General features: G+C 39.0%; 1 protein-coding gene across 1 annotated transcript in view; it reads left to right on the top strand.

The window, feature by feature from the left end:
• Window positions 1-22,444, top strand: part of ABCA13 (ATP binding cassette subfamily A member 13) — a 427,963-nt gene that overhangs the window by 293,636 nt on the left and 111,883 nt on the right. The window contains exon 48 of the mRNA XM_074379707.1: window positions 5,712-5,820. Within this exon, the coding sequence (XP_074235808.1) occupies window positions 5,712-5,820 (109 nt within the window). The remainder of the gene's footprint in view (window positions 1-5,711; window positions 5,821-22,444) is intronic.

Raw genomic sequence — 22,444 nt, 5'->3', positions numbered from 1 at the left:
TTGTATAGATAGGCCTGGAGATGACACAAAGAAAGCAGCAGTTACACAGAGCTACTCTTAGGGGTTCTGAATTTTCAATCCCTGCCAGAATTATTCCTATGAATTAGGAATGGTCCCCTTGGAATTAGAGAGACGAGGTTGGGGGGTTATTCAGTGAGGGAATGAGGACTGGAACAGAGGAAAATGCCTCGATCCATCAGTAGGAATACAGAAATGGTGAACCCAATAGGTTGTGTTGTTTAAGGAAAATAGCCAACACTACCTTAAAATGAGGAGAGTGGAAAGATTCAAGGCATTCATTCTCCATGACTGGAGAAATAGTATTGTGTTTGATTGAGAGAGAAACTGGAAAAGAGTAGATTATGGAAGGAAGTTAAGTCCACTGCAGGAGAGTGAGTGCAAGTTCTTGTTGGGACATCAGTATAGACATTTCATGCTGTAGGGTGTGGGTGTTGTGTCTACTCATTGTGGAACTGTGGGGACAAGAACAATCTCCATGAGCCCAGGAAGGTATGCTCTCTCTTCTGCAGTGGGGACTTTCATGGTTCATGTGAACCTGAAGTTTATTGAGATAAAGACATGCACATGTTGGAGGTTTACTCAGTGAAATAAAAGTTCTTACAGGCACTTCACAGTGTCATCCCTGATGAGACAGTCAATTCACAATGTAATCCCTAAACAGAATTTTAAGTCATAAATTACAATGTAATCCCTGAGAAAAATTTTCAGTCACAGTGTGGACGATTCAGAAATTTCTCCAACAGCTGAGATTTGTTCACATCTCTCTTCCTTCTAAAGGCAGCACACATGAAGATTTAAAGCTCGATATGAGAATATCATTATTTATAACTTGATAGAAAAATAAAATATATTTGCTGACATGTATTGGAAGACATTATGTGGCCATTATAAAATTATACCTAGTTAGTAGAAGGAATCTGTTCATTTCCTCTATGAATATTCCTTTTTGTAGAAGAAAGGTGAACTTTTTAGTCATCCCAATCTAAACCCTTCTTATGTATTCATAGGAGACAGCTGTGCCTTTGCTTTGAAGTGCTCAAGGCATGGATCTCTTGTTTAGTTGATGAGTGTCTGGGGATTTGTGTGTTCCCCTCACATCTCTCACTTTTTGTCTTTGTTTAGTTAGATGAGTCTTCTGCACGGACATGTTTGAGTAGTGATTGCTGAAGTTTTTAATGTTACTTATGTGTCTTGTGATAGACAGAAGCATGCAGGTGAATTATACCTGACCTTCTGGGGACTGAGCTCCTCTCCAGCAAGCCATGGAATCCAACATTGCTGCCGGGCATAAAGGGCAATCTGCTATTTGAAATACCCATCAGCTGGCAGCTGATACTGCATCAAAGGACTGCGGTTATCTTTTTGTAATTAATGACCAGCTTTTTCTTTCAGCCTTGAGGCTACATTCATTGACATAGATATGATTTTCATAGGCTCTTTGAAGGAAAAATGAAAAATTTGCATATGAATAGGCTTAATGTATGGTTCATTATCTTGTAGAATGTCTCTTACGCGACCTTTATGAGTTCTATCATTCACCTCTTGAGTGTTTAGCTTGTTTAATCAAAACACTCTTTAAAATTTATACACTTCAGTAAAGAAGCCAAAACATAAGTCCCTTTTGCTTTTTTGCATACATTCTGTTCTCCCATGGAATTTTATACATTTGAATATCCACTGAGGGTTTTTTTTTTTTCTTCTTAACAGTTACTTAGTTACTTTTCTGAGGGGCTGTTATTACTGAGATGAAAGGATTGTTTTGCGGTGTGAAAATATGTTCCTAAAAGAAGATTAACTACCTATTTCATTTATTGGACTTTATCACTTCCTGACTTATGACTCTAGGTAGGGAAGGAAATCCCACAGCTTATTTTCAGAACACAGTCCATTTTTAGAAAACCATTCTTGGGAGAAAAAGAAAGAAAAGCTTTTCCTTTGAACTCTGCTAAGTCCTGAATGCTAACTTTAAGATCATCATGAAGTATGCATTCATTACTTAAAGAATTTGTAAAACCTTTCCCAAGTAAAGGTCAATTTATAAAGGAACCGATCAGGAGTTCAAGAACATTTTAAAATCTGTTCTTTGGAACTCTGCGAATCAATCATTTATTGCCAAAATGAGGCTATATAGCAAACAACTGCAAACCGTTAGTAGCATTGATAATAAACATGCCCTTAGCTCGTGGGTCTGTGGGATTGTGCTGCTGTGGGCTGTGCATAGCAGATGGTGCCAGGCTCTGCTAGCTGTGGGGAATTTAGGATGCTCCTTAGCCAGGCTCTGGTTCTGCATCCTGGGAATGTTCCCCAGCTTATCATCTGCAGTGACCCTTTACTCTACCAGGTGCTTCCCCTTCTATTGCCCTCCATGCTATGTGTGAAGATACTTGAAAATATGCCTTTTGAGCAGCTCTCAGCCTGCTTCCTGCCTGTGGACAGCTGGGCTTTCAGAGCTATTTACATTTTAGATGTAGTTCAGCCTGGGGAACCTTCTTGATATAGCTCCCTATAAAGCACTCTGGGCTTTCTAGTTCTCTGAGGTCCACAAGCCACTCTCATGATCTTGTTGAGATATGCTGCCCTCTCTAAAATTAATTAGTGGCATTTTGGGATGGGCAGAGTACTAGAGGACAACACCCTTTAGGTTCCTAAAAGCCCTGGGTCCCCCTGAGAGGATCCCTTAGCAGCATTGTTCTTTGAAGAGCTCAACAAAGTTCTTATAATTGCACCCTTGACATGACCTTTCTTCTGAAGCCATGTCTTTCAACATTCTCTCTAGAGATCTTCTCCAGGTCAAGATGTCTATTGGGTAGCATTTCCATCTTTGAAGTTAGTATAGGTGGCATATTACCTACTATTTTCACACTGTAATATGCATCACCATTTTTTCAGTTATCTTTAGCAGTTCGGTTTTTTTTATTATTTTTTTCCCCCCAGTATTCCTAAATATTTTATCATGTATTTCCAGGCTTCTATAATTGTCTCTTTGTCCCCCGACTTGCTGGTCTCAAAAGCAATGCCACCTGTTTTCAGATTTCGTACAGTAATACCCCATTCCAGTGTAAATTACTGTATTGGTATTCTGTTGCTACACTAATGCTCTATAACAATTTCAAAGCTCAGTGGCTTCTACAATGGACATTTGTTTAGCTCATGGGTCTGTGAGGTTTTGCTAATACAGGCTGGGCTGGGCTGATCTTTGCCAGGAACGATCATGTGTGTGGTTGGCTGGCCATTGGCTTCAGCTGGGATGACTGTGGAGGTCTCCGCTCCACTGTTGCACCTGATCCTCCCGAAGGTTAGCCTGGCTATGCTCCCATGGTGATAGCAGAGGCATACGGGAGACTTCAAGTACATACATGTGCCTCTCAAACCTCTGCTTGAGCCACATTCTATTGGCCGTAGCAAGTCACATGGTCAAGCACAGCATTAGAATGGGAGGGCAGGAAAGTCATATAGCAAAGCATGTGGACACAGGGATGGTGAAAAACTAGGGCCCTTAATGTAATCAAGAACAGATGTCTCAGCCAGGTGCAGTGGCTCACGCCACTTTGGGATGAGTAATCCCAGCACTTTGGGAGGCCGAGGTGGGCAAGTAACCTGAGGTCCTGAGTTCAAGACCAGCCTGACCAACATGGAGAAACCCTCTCTGTACTAAAAATATAAAATTAGCTGGACATGGTGGCTCATGCCTGTAATCCCAGATACTCGGGAGGCTGAGGCAGGAGAATCGCTGGACCCTGGGAGGTGGAGGTCGTGGTGAGCCGAGATCATACATTTGCACTCCAGCCTGGGTGTCAGGAGTGAAACTCTGTCTCAAAACAAAACAAAACAAAATAGAACCAGAAGTCCCAGAGTCTACAAGGGGTGAGGTGAGGGACGCTTGAGCAGGCAGCCTCCTGTCTTTCCAGCTCCATTCTGCCAAAGAAGCTCTGCTTTTGTTTCTGTACTATAATGTGGTGTTATTATTATTTTTTAAATCACTCTACTTAAAAAAAAAAAAAAACAAACAAACAATAAAACAAAATTAGAAAAACCTTAATTCAGGGCAAAGAATTGTCTCTCTTATTTTTTCCCTTCATTTGAACAGTTAAGGGAATTGATTCTTGGGGGAGAACGAGGTCACAGACAGGGCTAGTGGGAGGTTAGACTTTCCACAGGCGGTGGGCTTGTCTGCTACATTAGCCTGTCTCTTGCCTTCACCGGAATCCTAAGTTTCTGTCATTTCCAGAAATGTGGCTAGTGCCTGTGCATGTATTTGTGAGGGGGTGGGGTGGCATGGGTGAGACCCCAGAGGGTGACAGTACAGAATTGTATGGGTGGAAGACATGGACACACCTCTGTTATATGACATTAGCTCCTTCAGTTCACTATTGACTTTTCCATCAAGGGAACTTGGAATTTACCCTACTTTGGAGAATTGTGTGTCTATGTTGCTTTATATATATTTTTTTTTTTGGTCACAAAATCCCACTGTTTAGGCATAGCTTTGAACACTCAGTTCTGTAGTTAGTAGGTCTCAAGTGGCACTTCTTCCCCCTAAGGTTTAAAATAATGATTGGCAAGGATTTCTCTGTGAACTTAAGAAAATATTTAAAAATGTGTGGTATGAAAGATGGGATCTGCTTTCTGAATTGCCTGAAGAAGCAGACTGTTTGAGAAAGAATTGGGGAACATTGTCTTGTGTAACAGGGTTTTGTTTTTATTTTTTCTGTTTTTGGTTTTTTAGCTATATAATCAATATTTTATTATTTAGCTGTTTCCACGAACACAATAGCTGCCACACAGGACTCTGGTTAAAAAATAATTCGTTATAGCATGAAGGGGTGGAAAGATAATTGATTGGAAGCCCTCAAGTTGGAAGGGATTTGAGATTTGGTCCAAAGTTTGCAAAAACTATGAAAACTTGAATAGGTTTCTCCAAGCATTAACTCTCTGTGGGGGAGCTCTAATTCTATCAAGTGGATTGTCTGTCACAAAAGGCAGCCTTTTCTAGAGAAATGAGCTGTTCAGTCAATTGGATTAATATCAAAATGCATCAGTTGGATTCATCATACTTCTTGAAGACACTTGCTTTTCAAATTGAGAATATATTTTTCATTTTTATTAAAATATTGATACTTCGAAATATAAATAATGATGGTTTTATTAGTGTTTTTTATGATACTTCTTATTCCAGCTTTAATAACATTGTCTTTCTCTTATTTTCACCTTTCGCCTTTCAGACGTGCTACTTTATTCTCCATGCTCAGCAAATGTTCAGTTCAGTTTATTTTGAGAAATAATGTTCCATGTTCAGTTATTAATTTGAAAGTAATCATTTTTTTTCTGATCATCTTCCACACTTTTAATTTGCAGGTCAAATTTCATTAGCTTACTAACTGAGAAAGAAAAAAATGATGGGGTTTGGTTCCTTTTTTCTTGTAAGAATATAATTATAGAGCAACATCCACATTTGTTCTGGGGAAAATTAATCTATTTTTAGCGGTAAATTATATGCTTGAGATAAATATAAAATTAGCAGACTGGAATTGACTGCTCACTGTCAGCCATGCAGGAACATTACTTTGAATCCTGCACTCAGGTGCCTTGGAAGTTAATTGACACATATCTTCCTTATACCCCAGAATAGCTGACAAACAGACTTAAGAACTAATTTCATGAGAGCCATTAAATTATTTTTCTTTTTTTAGGTGTGGTATAATCAGAAGGGTTTTCATTCCCTTCCTTCCTACTTAAATCATCTAAACAACCTTATTTTGTGGCAGCACCTACCCCCTACTCTGGACTGGAGACAATATGGTAATGTTATTTTTCATGCATTTTAATTCACTACTTTCAAAAGACAATGTTTTAAAAGTGAAGGAAGTAGAAAAGATTCTGAGTAGAAATGTGAGGAGCGATGAGAAGGTTTCAACTTGGCAGCCAATCCATGTCTAAACACAATACAAAGTCATAGGCTTTCTTTGCCTTTATTTGTGTGTCATTGAATGTCTTTACCTTCTTGAACTTGTGACCTCATCTGTGGGATGAGGGGAACAAAATGTGACTTGAGAGTTTGCCCCTAAAATTGTTTTGTGACTTCATGTCTTACAGAAGCAAGAAAAATTTTACTTTTTAAAGGCAATATTATATAATACTGTTATTGAGAATACAGACTGTCCCTCTGTCTTATCATTGGGAAGATGAACATCACATTTTGATTTATGCTGAGCCCTCAATTCAACAATTATTTATATTGATCATTGATTCACTATCTATGCTTTCTTATTTTGGTAAATGGCACAGGTCCATTTCTGGTATCCAGAGTTAACTTATTGGTTTAAGTGAATATTTATTTATTTCACTTGGGTGAGATAAATTATAAATTGTTAATTTAATTCAGTTTCTTTTTTAAAGAGAGGACAGAAACAAGAAGTATAAGCAACAACAGGCCATGTCCACCCCAACGTATTCTCAAAATGTATTTGTTGAAACATTAATTGACATACAAATCAACACTAAACAATTTTTCCTTTTTTTTTTTTTTTTTTTTTTTTTGAGACGGAGTTTCGCTCTTGTTACCCAGGCTGGAGTGCAATGGCGCGATCCCGGCTCACCACAACCTCCACCTCCTGGGTTCAGGCAATTCTTCTGCCTCAGCCTCCTGAGTAGCTGGGATTACAGGCACGCACCACCATGCCCAGCTAACTTTTTGTATTTTTAGTAGAGACGGGGTTTCACCATGTTGACCAGGATGGTCTCGATCTCTTGACCTCGTGATCCACCCGCCTCGGCCTCCCAAAGTGCTGGGATTACAGGCTTGAGCCACCGCGCCCGGCCTACACTAAACAATTTTTCTAATATGCTGTCACTTTATTTCAATCATACCATATTTGTTTTTCCTTCTACACCAGGTTTCGAACAAAGTAAATGTAATTATTTTGTGGCACTGTAATTATTTTGAAATGATAATATGTAATATAAAAAATTTAAAATGTCCATAACTAAGAGAAGTACAAAAATAGTACAGTAGTCATACAGAGTAGGAACAGCAGAATAACATATATCAAATGTCTGAAATGCATCAAGAATTTCATTAGATATTTAACATCCATGGTCTCATCTAATTTTTATGTCAGTTTTGTAAGATGGACAATATTTGCCTACTTTATTGATTGGAAAACTGCTTTTCGGAAAACATCACCTATCAGCCATGGCTTTGAGCAAGGTAATAATGGGGCCATGACTGGATTCTAGGTCTAGCTGATAACAAACTTTTGCTTTTCTACTACATCAAACTGAGATGTCATTCTAGTGGGCATGAATACAGCATGGTTCATAGAGGGGAAGTTATTAACGATGGAACTTGAACAATGAGCAGAAGTTTAACTGAGGTTAGAAAGCCATTCTGGGTCTTAGTAATGCAATAACAATCATAGGGTATGTTCAGGGTATATGGAAGAGTCTGGTTTGACCTCGTGATAAAGCTGAACATAGATAATTGTTGATCTCTTCAGAACAATTGTTTAAGATCAAATGCTGCTTGGCTTTGACTGATATGATGAAGAGTATGGACTTTAGTAAGTGATAGACAGGTTTTACCAATATGTGAGAATAAGAATGACATAATCTATGTAATATGTTAGGAAGAATAATCTGGAAGTCATTGATTAAAGGGAGAGGACTGGTTGTAATTCAGTGACCTATTGTAACTGCTAACAATTTTGAGATCAAGGCCAGGATGAATCCTGAGGAAAAAAAATGATAAATTTCAGACAGATGGGAGAAAAGACTGAGGTACTAGGGATGGGAATAAAAAAGATATTAAGAAACTAAAATATAAATATGAGCATTTTAGAGCAAATGTTCAATACTGATATTATAAGAAATGTCAGGGAGAAGAGATGTTTTCAAGGAAGGGGCAAGGTGATTTGTGCAGGATCAGAGGTGCTAGTTTGGTTCACATATATAGATGAAAATGTGCAGTAGAATTCAGAAAACTGGAGAGAAAAGTTCAGTAGAATAGTCATAGGGAACCTAAGTTCTAACCTTAATATCAAATGATAGATAAAGGTGTTGGTAACGTGAGATCCTGCATGGATCAGGCACAGATACAGAACAGAAGAGGGCTACGGGTAGAACAGAGGGAAGAGGATAAATATTCTGCAGCCTTCAAGGTAGGAAGATCTTAGCGTGGAGGCCAGGGGAGGGCAGAATTTCAAGCAGATGGGCAGGGAAAATGAAATATTACAGGGTCATCCAGCAGAAGGAGAATGAAGAGGTTTTGCTGCTGACCTCCAGAGGGCCAGTTCAATGGTGTTTCAGAAACGGAAAATTAAAGTAGAAGGAATGGAACAGAGAGAGGTTATTTTAAAAACTTGAGACTAAACAGATAAATTCCAGTTGGACTTGTTTGTGCATCATTTTGGGAAAGGAAGGCTTGTGCAATAAATTGGGAATATGCTATATATAGTACCACAGGAGGATGTGTTGGGAGTTATTATCAAAATACTGATAAAGAACTCCCAGGAGCAGGACTCCGATGAAAATATTGTATCGCATCCCTTGATGCTTGCTTGTTCCTATGGGAAGTGGACAGAGCTAGAACTATTAGCTTAATCATTATAGTGAAACAAAAAACTTGCCCTGATGTGAAACTTCAATAAATCCTATGAAAGCAGAAGCTGTTTCTTGCTCATGGTTGGTCTCAGCAGTCCCACAGCACCAGGCTCAGGGAACATTCAGGCTATACCAGGTAAATGCATGGATCATTGTACTACACAGACAATACATCATACTTCTCATCACAGTGGTTTTTGGTGGGGTTTCAGCAATGTACACATTCTAATATAAGAGATTTCTGAACCCTGATGCAGGCCACTTGATAAGAAGCTATTTTCTTAGAACCCAGGCTGGCCATTTTTCTCTGCTGAGTAAATTTGCAGCTTGTCAGAGCCCTTAATTTTTAACGTAAAACTCATTGTAAATCTGAATATTATAACCATTCAACTGGAGTCAGTTTCTGAAGTACTGGAAGGCTGGTACTGGCCTAGACCAAATAGCTGTGGTTTGAGAAGTGAATCTCCAAGGCAAATCATTTCCTCCTGCATGAGCATGACTGTAGTTGGGGTGTTTCCTACTTCGTGAGTGCAAAAGTTGCCAAGACTTTCCTGGGTGATAAGAGGGAGAGTTTTGCAAGTACAGCAGGCACAGATTTGGGAGTACATGTAAGGGATGAAAAGAACATGAAATGTATTTTCATATCAGAGACCTCTTTTCCCTCTTTATGCTCACATCAGTAACCTAGTCACACTTAATGTCATATAATATTTTTCAGAATCTCAAGGAAACTTAAAGCCCATTGAGGCCAAAATCCGAATCTTGATTGTGTTTTGTCCTGAATATTCCTTGGTAAATCAGCAAATCTCATCTCTTCTGCCCTTGAAATCCTGAATGTGCATATTTTCAGTATGTTACTACTGCTCACCTGGCCCATGGTACCATCCACTCCTACCCCGGACGCTTGCACCAGCTTATTTTGTGTCTCCTTGGGGCCGCCCTTGCTCCCTACCCTAAAAGTCTCATCTCTGCATAAGTGCCCACCATCACCCCTGGAATGTATCTGTCAGATCACAGCATCCCCTCTGGCTACCTACGTCTCTTTAAAAAAATTCCTAACTATGACCTACAGGTCCTCCCTGGCCTGGGCCCTGTAGTCTCTCCAGCTTCATCTCAAACCACTTATTCACAACCTTGCTGAAATTTCGACTCCAGCTACACCTGACTCCTTGCTGTCTACTAAGTATGCCACCTGTTCTCCCATTTCAAATCACAGTTCCCTTTTCTGGAGTTTTCGCTCCCTCATAGTTACATGGCTTGCTCATTCACTTTCTTTTAGGTTTTCCCAGCAATGTCCAGCTAGGGTGAAATACTGAAAACACGAAAACAAAACACAAATCCAATTTGGTATGCCCATCACAGATGACCTTGTGTAACTCTTTGATGATAGTCCATGTCTGAGCATCTTTCTATTCTGGTTGCTCTCTTCTGAAAGCATTTTTGTCAAGATTCCACTTACATTGATTCAGCAATAAAGTCACAATCAAGATGTTGACATTTCTCGGGAAAAGTATGTCTAAAATTGTTAACATCGCCCTTCTTGCCCAATACTCAGGACGGTTAATGCCTCACATATGTGTTCATGATAAAGACCACACTTCTAAATTTGCATGCACTGGCTGCTCCTGACCTACCATTTCAGTCTTATCTCTTCCTTATGGCCCCTTGCTTTCCCCTCAGTGCAGCTGGCTTTTGCATCACTGGCCTGTCATCCCTGTGAGCCTGGTAGCTGCATTGCCTCTGCTGAGACTACCTGTCTTCTTCTGCATCACCTTAAGCATTTCTGCTCAACTTTCAAAGCCCATCTCAGACATCACTCTGTTGAAATACTCACCACCCTTGCAGGATGAGTTAGTGTCTTCTCTTTCTTCTCCCACAGTTATTTGCTTATAAAATTCATCCATATATTTTTTTTTAGCAAGCGTTCATGTAATGGCAGATATTTCCCAGACACTGTGTTAGGGCATTGCTGTACTTTAAATGTGTCCCCCTAAAGTCTGTGTGTTGGAAACTTGGTCCCCAGTATAACAGTGTTGGGAGGAAGGGCCTTTGGGAGGTGCTTTGGTCATGGGGGCTCCACTCTTACGAATGAATGAATGCCAGTATCTCAGGAGTGGGCTACTTATTGCTGGCGCCATGCCCTTGGACTTCCCAGACTCCAGACTGCGAGAAATAATTGTTTTCCTTTATAAATTACCCAGTTTCATGGCCAGGCATGGTGGCTTATGCCTGTAATCCCAGCACTTTGGGAGGCTGAGACGGGTGGATCACCTGACATCAGGAGTTTGAGACCAGCCTGGCCAACATGGTGAAACCCTGTCTCTACTAAAGATACAAAAATTAGCTGGAGTGATGGTGGGTGCCTGTGATCCCAGATACTTGGGAGGCAGAGGCAAGAGAATTGCTTGCACCCGGGAGGCAGAGGTTGCAGTGAGCTGAGATCATGCCACTGCACTCCAACCTGGGTGACAGAGTGAGACTCGGTCTCGAAATAAATACATAAATAAATAAATAAATACCCAGTCTTTGATATTCTATTATAGCAACAGAAAACAGACTAAGACAGTCATTAGAGTAGTTGATACTTTACATTATCATTATTTGTTTACATTCCTTTGTTAATAAGAATGTAAACACTTCATGAAGGTATTTATACTACTGATGTTTGTGTTTTCTAAAATCTTTATTCATAGGCATTTAATAAAAATGTCATTTAAGTGAATTGGCTTTTGCACTATTATTATAGGGTTACTGTAGTACATTCCATTATGATACATTCTAAAATAAAGATAAATATGCAGCAAAATACATACTTGCTACTTTCGTCATTATGATCTTTTAAGTTAGCATAATGTTATTAAAATATTAAAGATATAAAATAGTGAACCTAAGTGGAAATTTGTTTTAATAGGACTAACAGAATAAGTGAAAACAGATTAGATAGATAGTTCTTAAGTAGGTAAGAAGGTATCTTCCTCTGATAGAGGAAGTTAGTGTCTTCCTAACTATGTCTTCCTAAAATAAATACTTTATCCCCCAAATAAAAGGGGATAAAGTATTTATTTTGTTTTGTGTTATTGGCTGTGATTGTGGGTGGTGACGATAGCAGTTGTAAAAGGTAAATTGCTTCAACTGCTTACTGAAATTGCATCCAACCCTTCGAATGCTAGTAATGAAATGCCGCCACGTGAGAGGAATTAACCTCAACAATGTCATGAGCAAGCTAGATCCATGATCATTAAACCGTCTGCACGTTGGAATCACCTGAGCATTTAAAAAAATACTGATTTCTGTTGCCAACCCAAAAACGATTCTGATTTAGTTGATTTGGAGTAAGTCTTCAACAGCAGGCATTTTTAGTGTTTTCGGGTGATTCTAATTATAACCGAGTTTGAGAACCACTGTGTTAAACTGAAAAACTTCCCAGCTGATTCATGTTTTGACCATCGAAGCAGGAAAACTGACAGAAGCATAAGTTAGGAGTCAGTTTAGAGATATCCACACTCACCTTCTCACTGTTAAGAAGGGACCTGATAGATGCCTGGCTACTGGGTTCCAGGGGAGGACTGTCCTGCATCTAGAACAAGAAAGAGCTCTTGTCTTTCTTTTCTCCCCATTTGTATATCTCTTTTGGAATCCTCTGGAGGGCCACAACTTAATAGTATGCTGCAAACCCCAGGAGGAAGAAGGGTGGTGCATGTCGTCTGCTAGGATGATGAGGCAGAGATGAAATGAACCTGGGAGCAATGGATGACATGCATGACAGTTTTTCCTGCTTTGCTTTTGATGAAACGAGAAACCTGCTAAAATCTCCAAATCATAATGAGAGAGTATGAGCATGAGAACAGGGGGAAAATCTCTGATCTGTAATAGAGCTACTGAATGAACAGCCATTGACTATTGAAAATCGGCTGGCATGTATAACCTTCATCATGCTCTTGAGAACTTTGGAGATATTTGAGACAGAATATCTGGCAGTACCCAAGTGAAGATAAAGGGACACTCTGGTAAGGGAGGATTCTGAAAAGCATCAGTACTAGCTTGCCCTTGCTGGAATCAAGAAGGAGTAAGAAACAAAAGAACAGCAAAGCCAGTTATCAAACACAGTATGGAACAAGGACTGATCTCCCCTGCCCTGCAACCACAGAGAGGAGAACATTGAATACACTGAGAGGGTGTTTTCATGGGGAGCATCTCATGATGTGTTTCTATCTGCATAATAGAGGGAAATGTGTGAACTCTGTGAAACAGAGGATAAAAGATAAGAAGAAAATGCCAGGCTGAGCTGCAGGGTGTGACAAGAAAGGAGCTAGCTAAGATGAAGATGAAAAATATGAATTTTCATTGGATGCAGTGAATAACATTATTGATTGATTACAAACCTCTCTCCTTCACTCAGAATTATTGACTTAAAGAGCAAGCATGCAATATTATCTAAGAAAACACAGGGAAAAAGTGGCACAATAAAACTGACCTGGGGAGGAGCTAGGGGAATCGGTTAAAGAACAAAGGCAGATGAATCATGAAGTAACAAGGAATGATGTAAGAAGAAAACAAATTAAACACAAAACAAAACAACTCTGTACCAATGGATTGGAAGAGTTTGTCATGATTCTGCCAAAATTTATGAATTAGGTATTGTGGCAGTATCAGAGATTGATGCACAAATTTGGTGAATTTTCTAAAGTTCAAGTATAAAAAAAGTTTTTACAAAGCTATGTCAAAGCACATTTGTTTCTAAGGAATACAAATAAGACAGGCCTCTGACATTTTTTATAGTTTCCTTTGAGACCTCATCTTTGATCCAGGGATTATTTAGAAACAATAATGTTTAAATTCTAAGTTTTGAGATTTTCCTGTGGTCTTTCTGTTACTGATTTCTGGTGTGATTCCTCATGGTCAATGACCATATTCAGCATTATTTAAATTATTTTAAATTGGTTGATGTTTATTTTATGGTCGGGATATTTTTTATCTTGAGGCTTCCATGGGTGATTAAAAAAAGTAGTCTACCCTTGTTGGTTGAAATGTACCTTTTATGTCAATTAGATCCCGTTGGTTGATTGTGTGGTTTTGTTCTTCTACATCTTCACCGATCATTGAAGGGCACTGCATCTTTACTGAAGTTCATCACTGACATATTTGCTGAGAAGCAAGTAGTAAAGTCTCCAAATTGTGACTTTCTTGTTTCAGTTCCATAAGTTTTCGTTTCACATATTTTGAGGCTCTGAGATACTTGTCAAATGTCTATACACATTTGGGATAGTCACATATTTCTGGTGGATTGATCCTTTTATCATTTGGGGTGATTATGTTTTCGTGGTAGATTAATCCTTTACATATATGTGATGTCTATCTTTGTCACTAGGAAATGTAGTTGCTGTGAGATTTGTTTTATCTGATATTGACATAGTCATTTTTTGTCTTTTTCTTTTGATTAAGGTTTACATGCTATATCTTTTCCATTATTTTATTTCTAGTCTGTCTCATTGTGTAAAGTGAGTTTTGTGTAGAGCGAATATTGTTGGGTCATATTTTTTAAACTGGGCTGTGTATCTCTGCCTTTTAATTGGTGTTTAGGAACCATTTACATTTAAGGTAATTACCAATATGTTTGGGTTTAAGTCTCTCACGGTCACTTGTTTTATGTTTCCTCTGTTTGTCTTTTCTTACTTTCCATGGGTTACTTGAGCATTTTATTTTTAGGATCCCGTTATGATTTATTTATAGTATTTTTAAGATATACATTTATTTAGTTATCTTAATGGTTCCTCTAGGTGTTATAATACATATGTATGACTTATCACAGTCTACTGATGTTATTATTTACTACTTTGGGTGAAGTGTGGAAAGATTACTTCAACTTAGGTCCTTTTACCCTGTTTACCTTTAATATATTATTGTCTTAAGTAGTTCCTATTCATTGAGCACCACATCAGAGAGTGTTCTAATTCTTACTTAAGTCACCAAATATGAGATGAATGGTAGTCTATTATATTTACTGCTTTTTTTAAAAAAACATATATTGATATTCATCTTTCCTTTTGGAAGTTCTAAGTCTTTTCCTGTTATGATTTCCTTTGTGTTTATGTAACTTCTTTTTGCTATTCTTTAAGTGTAGGTGCTAATGACAAATTTGCTTATTTTTTTTAACTGATACGAACTCCATTTCACCTTGATTCTTGAAGATATTTTCACTAAATATAGAATTCATGGTTGACAAAGAAAAGCTCAGCGCTTGAAAAATGTCCTACTTTCTTTTGACCTGCATGGTTGGGCCCTGCTGAAACCTGAGAGAGTGGGGACAGTTTGCTGGTGGTGTCTGCCTCAAATAAGGCAGATATTGCTAAAGAGTTCCTTTGTTAGACAACTCTTTTCTGGATCCTCTGGTTTTTTATTTTTTTGGAGCCTTTCTTATTTGTACTTGTTGAGTTTCAATTTGGAGACTTTAGCAATGCCTTGTTCAGGATATATGTGAGGTGTTAAGGAAGCCAGGGTATTTATTGTTGAAGTCTTGCAGTCTCAGGGGACCACCATCTTGTTTGCACCCCAGAATCTTTCTATTTCTGTTTGTTATGTCCAGCAGGTTTTGGTTGTAAAAACAAGGGCCTGGCAGAACTGATCTGCTCCATCATCTGGGAGGAATGTCTCTGGCATATTAACCATAACTTTAAAGACAGAGAATAATAGAATAGCACCTATGGAATATGGAAAGAAAAGGTTATACTCCTCACATTCTGCACCTAGTGAAGATGTTGCCCATAAAGTACACAGGCCACAGAGATATGCTCACATCAAAAGTGGCTCAAAAATATACTGTAGACATATTGTTTATTAAAAAGAATACCAAAAGATAGCATTTGAGATATTAACTGAAAGGAGGATCATGAAAATATTGAATGCACACAATGAAGAAAAGAACTTGGATGAGCACTGATTATAGTGAAGGCTATAGATTATGCAAATGTTTGCATCCATGTGGTGAAAAATTAATTGATGATCAAGAATTATCCATTAAACTGACGATAGGTAACATAAAACTTAATAATAATGTGCACATGTAGAGAAAATTCTCAACAGAAACAATTAAGACCCAAATGCAAACAGTGATTACTTCTGATTGGTTTTGGATAGGATTATAAGTTATTTTAATTTTCTTCTTTACCCTATTTTAAAATTTAAAACCTTTATACAATTGGCATCTATTACTCATAAGAATAATAATTAATCTTAATATTGAGAAAAATACATTTTTCAGGACAGATTGAGGAAGAGAGAGAGAAAGCCATCAAAATGCCTTGTAGTCAGAAGAGCTCATATATTTCTTTTAATAGTTTGTTAGATTGAATTAACTTTTTACCCTTCTGTATTTCACTAATATGTCATAGTGAATTAATTAAAAGAACATAAACTTTCCACATATGTTGATGGTAAGACAAGTTTTTCCTTTTGATGTGGATGTTTACAGATATCTGGGCATTAATGCTTCTAAAGATATACATTTTATAGGAGTCATGAACCCGAAAGTTACTACTTGAGTTAGAGACATGTTAAGTATCATAATGGATATTGGACAAAAGCACAGATGTGCATTTTTACCAATGACAAACAGAGTCTGGAAACCATAACAGATGTAGCCATAATGAGAACACTAAATGAGAAAACTAATTTTGTACATTCATACATTATTGTGAGCCAATTCCTTGAAAGAAAAGCCAGAATATAAATAAGACTAATCAAACAAAGAAAAATTATTTAAATGTACTCAACATGTACATTTCGAAATGTCATTTCTGAAAACTTGTAAAGTAATGTCATAAAGACTTGAGTGAGCTTCTTCTACTCAATTCTGGTATTAAAACTATGCCCCTTTTACTTGGGAGCCTTGGACCTTTTACCAACATCGTCATCTCAAGATTCTATCACAATTTGATTGTTACCTAACTAGAGTACTGAGTGCTGAACATGCAATGAAAACAACACAATTACAGAGATTGTCCATTGCAATAATGTGTTTTTTACGGCAGGGATATAATGATTTTCCTAGTCTTGTAGGAAATTTGTTAAACTGGTTTCTAGAAAATCAGAGTTGTAGTTCTCACTCTGGTACGAATTATGCTTGACCTCAGATAAGCTAGTAGAGTATGCTTATGTCTCAGTTTTCTTCTCTGCATCCATTCACCAATCTTCAGCTACACTTACTCTGCAGTAGGCCCCATCATGTTGGATAGGATTCCCCTTTATGAGGCAGTGTATTGCCATCCTCTCTTTCTTTGGCTCCGTGAAGAGAGCTCTGCTTTCTAACGTTTTACTCTTTTAAAGAACAAGGGGCATCATGGGAAGGTGCAGGATAGTGTGAAGGTAAGCCAGTGTGGTGCAATTGCTCCTACCTACTGCTTCTTGTACACAGATCTAGAACAACCCAGGACCCTCAGGTAGGAGAGTAAGCTTCCATCAGTGTTGTCTTTCTTTATTCATACTCTTTATTTTTGTGAAAATATACATTATTTATTTAAATAACTCCAAGTCCTTCTTCCTTTTTTGAAAAATAAGAATAAAATCTTTTTAGCACCAATTTAAAGATATACATATTTACTTGATTTTTATATATGTTTAATTCTACACAGATGCTTCCAAAGAGTGACTATGACTCTGAAAACATCTAATGTAGTGATTGATAAGCTAAATGGAAATATAAAAATGAAAAGGGCTGGGCATGGTGGCTCATGCCTGTAATCTCAGCACTTTGAGAGGCTGAGACAGGCGGATGACGAGGTGAAGAGATTGAGACCATCCTGGCCAACATGGTGAAACCCTGTCTCTACTAAAAATACAAAAATTAGCTGGGCATGGTGGTGCATGCCTGTAATCCCAGCTACTCGGGAGGCTGAGGCAGGAGAATCACTTGAATTCAGGAGGCGGAGGTTGCAATGAGCTGAGATCATACCACTGTACTCCAGCCTGGTGACAGAGCGAGACTTCATCTCAAAAAAGAAAAGAAAAGAAAAGAAGCGAAATGTTCACTTCGTAGTCCTAAACCAAAACACTGCATGGGTTTCACCCTGCAGCTCCCTACCACCCCTCCAGTCTTCCCATTGAAGTTCCAGGGCAGCCTTGCAGGATCACACTTTCCTTGCACTCCAGCCCTGTGCTGTGGTATCCTGTGCATCTGGAATTTATCCTTCCTTAGAAAACTCCCCAACTTCCTTACACCCTGCTGGACCCAACCTCCTAGGCAACCTTACATGGGACATAGCCCTGTGGGTGGGCTGTAGTCCACCCACTGGTGGGTCCCCCAAGGGAGGGCCTGCTTGTCCCTCCCATCAGACTGCTTCAGGATAATGGGCAAGGAAAAGATGCATGTTGAATGAATTCTCAGTCCTGTGAAGGAAGAGGAATCAAATCTTTATTTGACCCTTGGTGAAACTCAATTACTGTCCAGTGCCCTGGTTTTCACCACCAAAGTCCTAACAAAGGACCATTTAATCAGAACATTCTTTGACCCTTGGTCTGACAGAAGCAGGCTGTTGTCTTATAAGAGCTGGTGGTCAATGCCTAGTGGGGGGAGGTGGGAAGTGAACTCAAGACTGACAGCAGGTCCAGGGTTTTCTCTACTTATTGATGGCATTGTTTTCCTGAACATTATGGTCTAAGGCCCTCTCTTTGTCTGTGTCTTAAGCTTTGAGAGATCATTTTTTAATTTCAGAGTGAAAACATGAGAATGTTAAGCCCCGAAGTGCTTAGGAATTGTCCAGAAGCACTGAGCACTGAGCAGGAAGGCCCCATTCCAAGGCCATGAAGATTTCCTGGAGGTCCCTGTGAGAGGAACTGTGAATCAGTATGTTCTTCAATAGAGTGTCTTTAAATATTTACTCTGTGACAAATATGTAAATTGTAGGACTCTAAAGCCAGGGCCAAATGAAAATCCATGGCCCCTCTGAAATATTTATGAGTAAAGGACCTAGGAAGGGAGGGGCAGCCACAGTAGTTTGGGGGATTCAGGTATTTGCACCAGTGGTTTTGTACTTTTAAGACCTAGGTGGAGACAGAGCTCATGGAGGATTATAGCAATGTGCAAAAATTAAAAGAGAAGGCTGGATGGCTGCCGTCAGTGGGCTCTCTCCTGAAGTTCAGTATGTAAAATTTATCAGCTGCTCTCTTCTGCTGTCATAGTTGAGGTTTTCATTTCTGTGTTATTCTGTCATTGGGATCCATTGTGGATCACTGTAGAGGCAGTATTTTCAGTGCTCTGTATGTTAGTAGGTGATTTGATGAAAGAGGCACAGACCTGGGACTTCATATACGTGGGTTCTACCTGTGTCAGGAGCAGGTTCCAGACTCCAGGAAAAGTCACTACATTCCTCTGATTCTGTTTCTGCTTTTGGAACACACAGGTGTGTCCAAACTAGACCACTTCATGGGGTTCCCTTTTCCTATAAGAATCTACAATTCTAAAATGCTGAGAGCTGACTTAAAATAACTGTGCATAGAATACTCGCTTCTTTAACACAGTTTCACCATCAGATTACTGAATGAGAAAATGTATTATGAAAACATCCAGGAGAGGATCTGGCATGTTGGGAAGCTACTATCTGTAGGAGCAGTCAATCATTTCACCAGCGAGATGGGAGACCAGATGTACTCTCGCCTCCTAGATTAAAACCCTAAAAGAATGACACAAATCCAGGAAATGTGCTAAAATAAAGGGGAATAAATTCATAACAGAGGAAATAGGATACAGAAAGCAAATAGGAAAGCACTGTTTTTAATCTTTCAGCAATGACTGTCATGGTTTAAGGGAAGAAAAGGTATTTATTTATGCAACTTGGTCAAATAAAGATCCAACCTTGGTAGTTTAACATTTTATTATTGAGCTCCCCACAGAAACAACAGTGTTTTTGGCAGCTTTTCGCTGCAGAATGAACAGAACAGAGGCCTTCAACCTCCAGCCCTGTATCATTCCCACTATATGGCTATATTCTTTGGAAAACCAGACATGTGTACTGAAGAAAGATGGGTGATATGCTGGCAGAGAAATGGTTGTGGTGTCTGTAGACCAAGGTCTCAATCTCAGCTGTGCCATAACGATCAGCCTACAGGAAGATTTCCTAAATACCTGTGCTTCAGATACTGCTTCTGTAAACGAACATAATAATTCTAATTGGACATGGTTTCTCTATGAGAATTTATACAAATAGTCTAATGTCCTAAACAGCATACAATGCATGGGTACAGGCTAATTTTTGTGTGTTTCTGGCTACCAACCCTTTCTCTCTGCTCATAAGCATGAAAGAACTTAGAGTTTGAGGTTTTCCTGTCTTCCTTTTTACCCATCTTCATACTCCTGAAATTTTAATTTCTTTTTTAATGCATGGTGAGAATAATGTTATCAAACATCATCAAATGTTTAGTATGCAAAACATTATTAACTATAGTTGCCATGCTATACATTAGGTCTCCAGAACTTATTTGTGTATTTACTTATGTTTGTGTTTATTTATTGAGAAAGACAAGGTCTCACTCTGTTGCCCAGGCTGGAATGCAGTGGTACAATCATGGTTCACTGCAGCCTCAAACTCCTGGGCTCAAGCAATCCTCCCACCTCAGCCTTTCAAGCAGTTGGCACTACAGGTGCATGCCACCATGCCCTGATAATTAAAACAAATATTTGTATAGAAATGGGATCTCTCTATGTTGTTCAGGCTGGACTCTTAACTCCTGGACTTAGGTAGTCTTCCTCCTTTGGCCTCCCAAAGGGCTAGGATTACAGGTACGTGCGACCATGCCCAGCCTTTATTTATCTCATGTCTGGAGTTTTGTATCCTTTGACTAACATTTCCCCACTGCCTCTTTCCTCTGGCCCCTGATGATAGGCTTCTACTCTCTCTGTGAGTTTGTCTTTTGAAAATTCCACATATAAATGAGATTTTAGGGTGTTTGTCTTTCTTTGTCTGGCTTATTTCAATTAACATCATGTCCTCCGTGTTCATTCATGTTCTCATAGACAGGATTTCCTTCTCTTTTGAAGCTGAATAATGTTCCATTATGTGTATAAATGTCTATCTGTCTATCCCATATTTTCTGTGTCCATTTATTTATCAATGGACACAGGTTATTTTCCTATCTTGTCTATATGTGCAATGAACATGGGCCTGCAGATATCTCTTCAAGATATTTTATTTTACTTTATTTTTTTGACCTATATCCAGAAATGGGTTTGCTGAAGCACACGGTAGATCTATTTTTAATTTTTGAGGCACCCTCATGCTGTTTTTCATAATGGCTGTACCAATTTACATTCTCATCAGCAGGATAAAAATTGTGGTAATCATTTTGTAATGTATACATATATCAAAACATTACATGGTATACCTTAAATGTGTACAATTTTTATTTGTCAATTATACCTGAATAAAGCTGGAAAAAATACAAACAAAATGAGAGAAATAATAATTGAAAACAAATGAAATTTAATTCAGCATCAAACAAATGTGAGACATCAGGGTTGCCAGCAGGGTTGGACAGAAGCATAAGGAAATGATGGCGCATGCCTGCAGCCATAGGGTTTGGGGAAATGATAGCAATCAGCTTTTCAAATGGGAGCAGTGGAAGAATAGAGAGATTGGACTTGATTTTAAAAGAGATGTGTGTCTAAGTAAAGAACATGGGCTCTGTGTTTTTCTGTTTCTTTCTGGAAGTGCTCTAGGATTTCTGGATGGGGGACTTCATGGGTGTGCAGAGAGGCGAGCTGAGCGGGGATGCACATGTTTGTGAGGGAGCCCTGGCACTGTGGGGATGGAGTTCAGGTGTAAATAGCAGGACGTGGCAACTTCTTGGATGTGTAGGGTGAAGAAGAGCAGGGAGATGAGGGGGACTTAAAGTTTTTATGAGTCTGTGTGACTGAGAAGATGATAAGGATATTTGCCCCAGGGTGTGTGTGTGTGTGTGTGTGTGTGTGTGTGTGTGTGTGTGTGTATTTAGGTTAAATAATTTCAGTATCTACTGTGTTCCTCAAATACTATAATTCTAAGACATGTTATCAGCTAATCACATTTCTCTGGATCCTCTCTAATCTAGAATATTCTCATTCTTACGTAGAATCTAGAAGAGCCCACAACATTGCAAATATATTCCCACCATCTATAGCACCAGTGGGGCACGGGTCATACTTTGGCAGGATCTGATACTTTATAAACACTGTCTAATGTCACTTGGCTTTTTCTGACCCCCTGATAGGGTTGGTTGGCATTGGGTTGCACATCAAGTGAGAAGCTGCCTGTGAGTCAATACGTTAGCTAGGAAGGATGGGACTGGCTGGCCCCATGAGGAGAAGGCTAGAAGTTAAGCTTGGTGAAGGAAAGACTACAGGAGAAAGACTGGTGAGTGTTATTGGTCCAGACAGGCAAGGGATCGAGACCACACAATTCAGTTCACAATGAATGTGTTAAGTCCAGGATCCAGGAAGTGACACAGCAGGTGTCATGCACACATGCTGCAAGCCTGGATCAGCATATCTGGACAACATTTATTTATAATCAAAGAAATTCTTCTGGAAAACTGTACAGTGGATTCGCTGAACCAGTAGCTCTCACTGTTGTTACTTCTGAGTTGGAACTTGGCTTAGTGTGTGGCTGAGTCCCCAATGGAAGGGAAAAAAAGGCTGGCGTAGCTGGGGAGAAGAGCAGGTGGCAAAGGGACAGAAGTCCAGATGCCTGGTGGCAAAACTGTTGGAATTTTGGAGCGCCGTAGCCTGTTTCAACTCTGTACCTTTTATGTATGCTTACTTATACCCTGTGGTGTTTCATTAAGGATTTAATGTGTTCTC

Source organism: Saimiri boliviensis, chromosome 10 (genome assembly GCF_048565385.1).
Source record: "Saimiri boliviensis isolate mSaiBol1 chromosome 10, mSaiBol1.pri, whole genome shotgun sequence".
Classification (NCBI taxonomy): domain Eukaryota; kingdom Metazoa; phylum Chordata; class Mammalia; order Primates; family Cebidae; genus Saimiri; species Saimiri boliviensis.
Note: the sequence above shows the minus strand (reverse complement) of the source record. Positions and strands in the feature narration are given on the sequence as shown.